General features: G+C 62.2%; 1 protein-coding gene across 1 annotated transcript; it reads right to left on the bottom strand.

Moving 5' to 3' along the window:
* Positions 1–6: 6 nt before the first annotated feature.
* LOC107139666 (cytokine receptor common subunit beta-like) lies at positions 7–4,690 on the bottom strand (the record flags this gene model as incomplete). Its single annotated transcript, XM_015482571.2, has 3 exons — positions 7–1,302; positions 3,811–3,914; positions 4,478–4,690. Coding segments are annotated over 3 exons (1,404 nt in total), but the record flags the coding sequence as incomplete, so codon positions are not given.
* Between the last annotated feature and the right edge of the window lie 2,242 nt (positions 4,691–6,932).

Below are 6,932 nucleotides of genomic sequence, written 5' to 3'. Positions count from 1 at the left end.
GTGTGTGTGTGTGTGTGTGTGTGTGTGTGTGTGTGTGTGTAAGAGAGAGAGACAGAGAGAGCGAGAGAGCGCACAGGTGAGCGGCGGAGAAGGCGTCTGGGGAGGACCCGAGGCTGGCCTGGGCATTCTCCAGGCCCCTCCATCTCAGTATGGAAGGCCCCGGGCCTTGCAGGGATGACAGGGACGGGGCGGGGCTTGGGGGAGGTCTGCGGGCCTCAGCACACCTGCCCAGGCCTGCTGGTGTCCCATGGAAGCAGGGACAGGTACTCCTGATGCTTCAGGGACTTGAAGAGCTGAATGGCTGGCAGGTGGGGCTTGGGCTGCCGGGGGTCCCTGACCTCAGGACAGGGCTCGGGGCAGGAGGGCTTGCGCTGGGGTGAGAGAGGCCCAGGTCCAAGGCCAGGGAGAAAGCAATAGTCACCCTCCTGCTGCAGGACAAGGAGCCCCTCGGCAGGTGGGGACCCCAGGGCTACTTCCTCCCGGGGCTCCCCTGGGCTCAGGATGGGGGTGCTGGACACAGGAGAGGCAGCACTGCCCGTGGGGGGCTGGGGGCACTGGCCCATGGTTGGAGGGAGCTCCACATAGCCCTCGAACCCTGGCTTCCCGGGGTCTGGGGCTCCAAGGGGCCCATCTGGTGGCCTAGGACAGACACTGGGGTTCTGGACAAAGGGGGGGCTCAGAGGCAGAGCCGGAGAGACAGATGGGGTCCCCGTGGGCAGGGCAAGAGCCAGGTCTGCCGTGGTGACATAGGCAGAGTCCACACCAGCGTCCTCAGAGTCTCCAGAGCTCATGGGCAGTGCTGCTGGGCTGTGCTTTGGGTCCTGTTCACCCACCCCCAGCCCAGGGGCAGGAGGGGCAGGGCCGCCCCTGGACTCCAGGGAGGGGGTCTCCTGGGCCGCAGGGCTGCGCTGGCCCTGCCCGTCCACAGCCTGGCCCTGCCCCATCACCTGGGCCAGGGGGACCAGCTGCACCTGTCCCCCAGGGGGCAGGCACAGGTACTCCAGGGAGCCCGTGAGCGCTGGCTCCTGGCTCTGGGGAGGCGCCGGCTGGCCCTGGATGTCAGGCAGGGAGCGGCTGTGGGGGGGCCCCAGGTAGGGGCCATTCAAGTCGAAGCTGGGCAGCCGGTTCTCAGCCCTGCCTGAGGGGGCTGCTGGGCCCGGCTGGGGGCCGCGGGGTGTCTCCGTGGGCAGCCCCGAGGCAGCTGGGGTTGTATCGGGCCCAGATGGTGGATGGCAGGACACTTGAGGGTCCTCTATGGTGAGAGGTGACACCTTGCTGTTCCCAAAATCTGGGGAAGGCCACCTGTGGGAGAACAGAAAAGGACACTAATGGGACCTCTGAAGGACATGGTGGGGCTGGGGAATAGCAGGGGCTTCAAGTAGGCAGGAGGGCCTGGGAGAAGACCAGAGGCCCTCCACCCCTTCCCCAGAGGGAGGCCCTCCGCACCTCACCTGCTCCCTTCCCACTCCCCCGCCAACCCTTCTGGGTGCCACATCATGGCCCCTCAGTACCCAGCTGACCTCCTGCCCTTCAGCTGGGCCAAGGTCACAAAGTCAGGCCTTGGCCATTTTCCTATTCCAACCCTGGGCTCTGGCCACACGGAGCAGGGTCTCAGCTTGCTCACTGGGCTCCCCGTCACCCACTCCGGGCCTTCCCCCCGCGCTCTCTGCACTTGCGCCTGAGTGACCTGTGCTCATGCACCCCCCGACCCGGGGCAGGAGGCAGCCATTTATATCCACACCCTGACCCTTGAGTCCTTAGAGGGACCGACCACCCCTCCTTCACAGCTACCGCCCCCCTCCTTTTCTCTCCCCTATTGTCACCTCCTGAAGGGAGGCGTCCCTCTGTGAGGACAGACTTTCACAGGGAAGGACCAGTGGCCTCATTTGAGCCTCCCTCCAGTAAGGTGGAGAGGAGACGCCAAAGCTCCCCTCCACTTGGGACCAAAGGAAGGGACGCAGTCCCCCAGCCGGCCACCCCTGCAATTCAGACACCAGAAACCCAGGCTCCGGCAGGTGTGTGGAGTCGGGGAGGCTGCAGACCTGGCCACCCCGAGGCTGGGGCCTCCTGAGTGTCTACTGACCTGTAGCCAAGGGGCCAGAGCAGACGGATGGGCCCTCAGAGGCCAGGAAAGGGGGTCCAAAGCCACCCTTTGCCTTGCCCTGAGCTTTCCCCAGGGGACCTGTTGGCTTTGCAACCAATTAGGAAACAAAATCCTTGGAAAGGAATGAAGACTGCACATGCCGTGCCCACTGCTGACCCCCACTGCTGACCTCCTCACTGGCACTGGAAGAGGCCCGTCCTGGCAAACCTTCCAACAGCTCTGCAGGTCTGAGGAAGGCCCGCAGCTTGCCCCTGACCTTAGCCTTGACCATGGAGAGAAGCTTGAAGGTGCCCGCCTGCCAGGGTCCACGCAGGGAGGTGTTGGGGGTCTGGGGGTCACTCACCTGAACCTGCAACCAGGACCCACCCACCCAGGGGCCTGGAGCCTTGGTGACAGAGGAGGAGATGTTGAAAGCAGGGGACAGTAAGTCGTTCAGTCGGCACAGTGCTGAGACCGACTGTGGGAAGACTAGGCCTCGATTCCACTCAGAAGAGTGGGCATCCGTGTCCTCAGTGGACAGTGACAGCCCATGAGCACACGCCTGGCTCAGGCCCAGGGGCTTCTGGGAAAAGGATGGCTGCTGCTGTCTGCAGAATGTCATAGACTGTCCCAGTGACCCTACAAGCTGGACACTCTCATAGCCACCCTGCAGATAAATTAATACCGTCGTGAGTTGATACTGTCACAGATTGGTTAACTCGGGGACAATGAGTAACCAGGACTCGAGTGACAAACCTCAGCTTCCAGGGAGAAGGAGTTATGTGCGGTGTCCTTGCCTGCCACCACTCCCTGAGCAGTGACACAACACTCTGGAGGACCCCAGTGGAGCTCAGGGCGGGTGTGCCCAGGGCGGGAAGTACTGGCCACCTCCCAGTGAGGGCGCGGCCAGGACCCTCTGAGGCCTGGCTTGGCAGCCCGGTCACAGCCCTGCTCAGAGGCACTGTCACCACCCTCCCTCCCTCTGTGGGTCCTCACAAGACAACGAGGTTGGTGTCGTTGCCCATTTGAGGTGGAAGAAACGGTCAGTCAGGACCTGCCCAGCCAGGAGGGAGAGGCCCGGGCAGGAAGGACCTCGGGAGGAAAGACCCTCATGGCCAGGAAGGACCTGCGCGTGTGACCCAGGCTGCCCACTATGGCCCCAGTAGGCAAGGAGGTGCTTGGCCTCCCTGAACCCAGGTCCCGCTGCTGATCACCAGGAAGTCACACACTGGCCCTGGTCACCACCCCACACCAGTGCCCTGGGGACCGGAAGAAAGCCTGGCTGATGACAAGCCCTTGTTATCATCACTGATCACAGGGCGAGTCCTCCACACCACCATCAAGGGCATCAGGCCATAGACCTGGGGACTCACAAGTCAGGTCCCAGGCAGGGGACCCGAGAAACAGCATATGGAGGGTCCCCAAAGGAACCTGCATATTACAGAGGCCCCTGCCAGTGGCTGAGAAAGTCTGTGGCGTGGCACCTCTCTGGACAGGAGGGCAGGAGAGGTCATCGGCTCCAGGGCCCTGCCTCGCTCCGGCCTCTAACCTGGCAGTCAGGAAGTTCTGCCTGATGTCCACCTGGGTGCCTCCTGCTTCAGTGAACTCACCTCTGTGGGTCACTTCACAGTGAGCCCAGGACACCGCCTGAGACTCCTGACACACACTATGCACTGTCCCAACCGGATCCCCAGAGGCCCAGAGCCACCGCAGAGCCACACACTCACCTCTCCAACTCAGGAAATTGGCTGTCCCAGGGCCCCTGGGCAGGCGGGCTCCTGCTGGGGGCAGCCCACAGGCTGAGTGGGGGCCCGAGGCCTGCACCCCCGTTCTGGAAGGGAAAGGACAGGGTGCCTGTGGGTGGGGGCGGGCTGCAGGACAGTGAGGGGGAGGGCCCTCGGTGAGCCCAGACCTGGGGGGGACCTGCAGGTGGTCAGGACGGCCCCGGCCCCCTGGCACCAGGAGAGGGCGGCCCAGGGGGCTGTGAGTCCCCAGGTGCCGAGCTCCCGGGGACGGGGGGCCTGTTCCCAGGCTCCTCTCACCTGGGCGTCCCCCACTCTCCCTGTCCTCCCGCACTCTGCACGAGGTCCCCACAGCAGAGCTGCCCTGTGACCTGACCACAGGGCTCCTGGCGCCAGGCACCGTGTCCCCAGGTGGTCGCCCCCTAAGAAGCCCAGCTTCATGCCCCCCAGCACCCTCACATGGGGCCTGTCTCCAGGGCAGGGCTGCTGTCCCTGCAGGTGTCCAGGGGCAGCTCCCTGCTGGCCAGGCCCTCCAGGTGCTCAGGCCCGGCCCACCCACACCCTCCATGGCCCCCCACGGGAAGGGGAGGGAGGTGGCCGGACAGGGACAGGGGACACAGCAGCAGAGGAAGCCCCTCCCAGCCAGACCTACCTGGAACAGGTGGCTCTTGCCAGGGTTGGGGATCTTCTCCTTCCACTTCCTGTTCAGCCTGCAACAGCCACCAGGGAGGGGACAGTTGCCAGACACCTCAGGGCCAGTGGCTCCCGTGCCCAGGAACAGAGGGGATACTGAGGCTGGGGCGGGGGGAGATGGCAGAGTGGGAACTGCAGGGAGCCAGGCTCTGCCCTGGGTGGCCCTGGGTCCTGGTCACCCACCCCACATGGAGGGCCCTCACCTGTATGGGCATGGAGCTAGAGCCTAGAGGTGCAGGGTCACCTCTTCCTTCTAATAAAATGACTAACCCAGGGTTAGTGTTAGTCACTAGAGAAGGACCTGTCACTTCACTGTGGTCTGTAACAACCCCCCTGCAGAGACCACAGGGACAAACGGGGCACAGTACTGTCAACCTAGGGTGGGCCCAGGCTGGCGTCTTCTTCCCTGGTCTCATCAGGTCGCTTGGTTATTGTTGACCAATCAAGATTCCCTCTCTATAAAGCCTCTTGCAATCCACCCTTAGAGCTCCTCTGTCCCAGAACCGGCGACCCTGGCAGAAACCCAGAACCAAACCAGCCGCTGGGCCTGCAATGCACTTCCTTTGTCGCCCCCTGCTGGTCTCTTTGGCATCTACAACCAGCCGTCCAGCTGCAAAGGACAGGTGCTGCAAGCTAGAGCACTGCCCGCTGCTCAACTGCTGACCAACTGCCCTTCGGACCTGGACGGAGACTTACTTTCTTTTAAGGACACCAACATGCCCTCCTGTCGGTATGGGGGCGAATGAACCTGGCCGAGCTTTGCCAAGGTGCGCTGTGCTGGGTGGCGCACAGAAACCGCAAAGCCAAAGGGCACGGGTGAGGGCATTCCCCACGACCCCGTGGGGATGGAGATGAGCATGTGGCACTGGTAGATGGCCACATGTGCCTTATAATTGGAGTGGCTTAGGGAACAGCCCACGTGCTTCCCAGGTCACCTGCGACCCTACCTCCTGGGAGTGAGAGACGCTCTGCAGAGCAGCAGCCTCGATGTGGGGCTCCAGGCAGCGCCCCCATACTCTCAGAGCGTCACTCAATGAAGAATCCAGAGGCAAAAGGGGAGCTTCAGAGCAGAGTGGCACCAGGGTGGGGACTGCAGCCTGGGCCCTCATGAAAACAGGGTTGTGCATGCACCCTGACCATGGTCATGAGGAGGCCTTGGCCCTAGGTCAGACTCACATCACCACCATAAATGAACATCCTGATCCTGCTTCTGCTGGGTTCCAGTCCCCTCCCGGCCGGCTTGCTCTCCCAGCTCTGCTCGCTGGACTTGGATGCTCTTTGTACAGTGATGGGATTTGGCTACGACCTACATTTCCCTGTGCCACCTTAGGGACGTCACAAAAGCTGGAAGATGGGCGCAATGAGATTGTAAGGGCATTCAGGCACATGGCGGGTGGGTGTGTCACCCTTGGAGGAAAGGAGGACAGGAAAACACCCTGTCCTCGCGGTTCTCAACAGCCGAGTCAAGTTGAGGCACAGTGAGAGGAGCCTGGGTCAGAATGCCCAGACACGTGTTCCCCCGAATGGTCCTGGCTGTCCCTGGTGTATCCTGGGAATTGGGGCAGATTAGCACCGTCTGTAGAAAGCTGCTTTCTTGCACGCGTGCCAGGTCCTCAGGATGCTGGGACACAATGGGACAAAGGCCACTAAGCTGAGGCTGGTTCTGTAGCCCAAGCTACAACCCTCACCTTGCGGTGCCCGGCGCAGATCGGAGCGCTGTGCAGAGGGAGGTGCTCATCTAGCCGCCACTGGACAGTGTCACGAGGGAACCGAGGCATGTCCTTTGGCAATGCATGGGAGGCCCGTGTGCGACCGAGGTGCACTGCCCAGCCCGTCGCCATGACTGTTCCCAGGAGCCTCACTCCATGAGCCCCAGGTCTCCCGGGGCATCTGTCAGCAGCTTAACCGACTCGCACACCTGGCTGTGGGCCGTACAGACGGATTCAGTTGTAAACCGTCTTCATTCAGGATGCTACTCACGTAGACAGAAAATCTTAAGTGAACTATTTTTAAAAAGCTATTAAAACCAGTGAATTGAACAAGGTCACAGGATAGAGGACAGTCTGCCACCCTGGGGAGTCCATGTCCTCATACACCTCTGCACAAGGGCAGCTCCGAAATTGCCCTCCCCAGGCCACACCAAGCTTGAACCTGACTGGAGCCGAGTTCCCTCCTCTGCCGTCTTCTCCCCCCACCAGTGAGGCCCCTTGTACACACACACACACACACACACACACACACACACTCGCACATCTGGGGGGCAGAGCTGGGTCGCAGAGATCATCCTCTCCGATGTGCCCGGCGTAAAGATGGGGAGGCAGAAGCCCCCAGGGAGGGAAGTATGCTCACCATCACCCACACCTTCAACACAGCACCTCTGTGGCAAAGCAAGGGACAGAGCAGGGAACTGATTC

The sequence above is a fragment of the Marmota marmota genome, unplaced genomic scaffold (assembly GCF_001458135.2).
Source record: "Marmota marmota marmota unplaced genomic scaffold, marMar, whole genome shotgun sequence".
Lineage (NCBI taxonomy): Eukaryota > Metazoa > Chordata > Mammalia > Rodentia > Sciuridae > Marmota > Marmota marmota.
The sequence above is the reverse complement of the archived record's forward strand: the minus strand, read 5'-3'. Positions and strand labels throughout refer to the sequence as shown.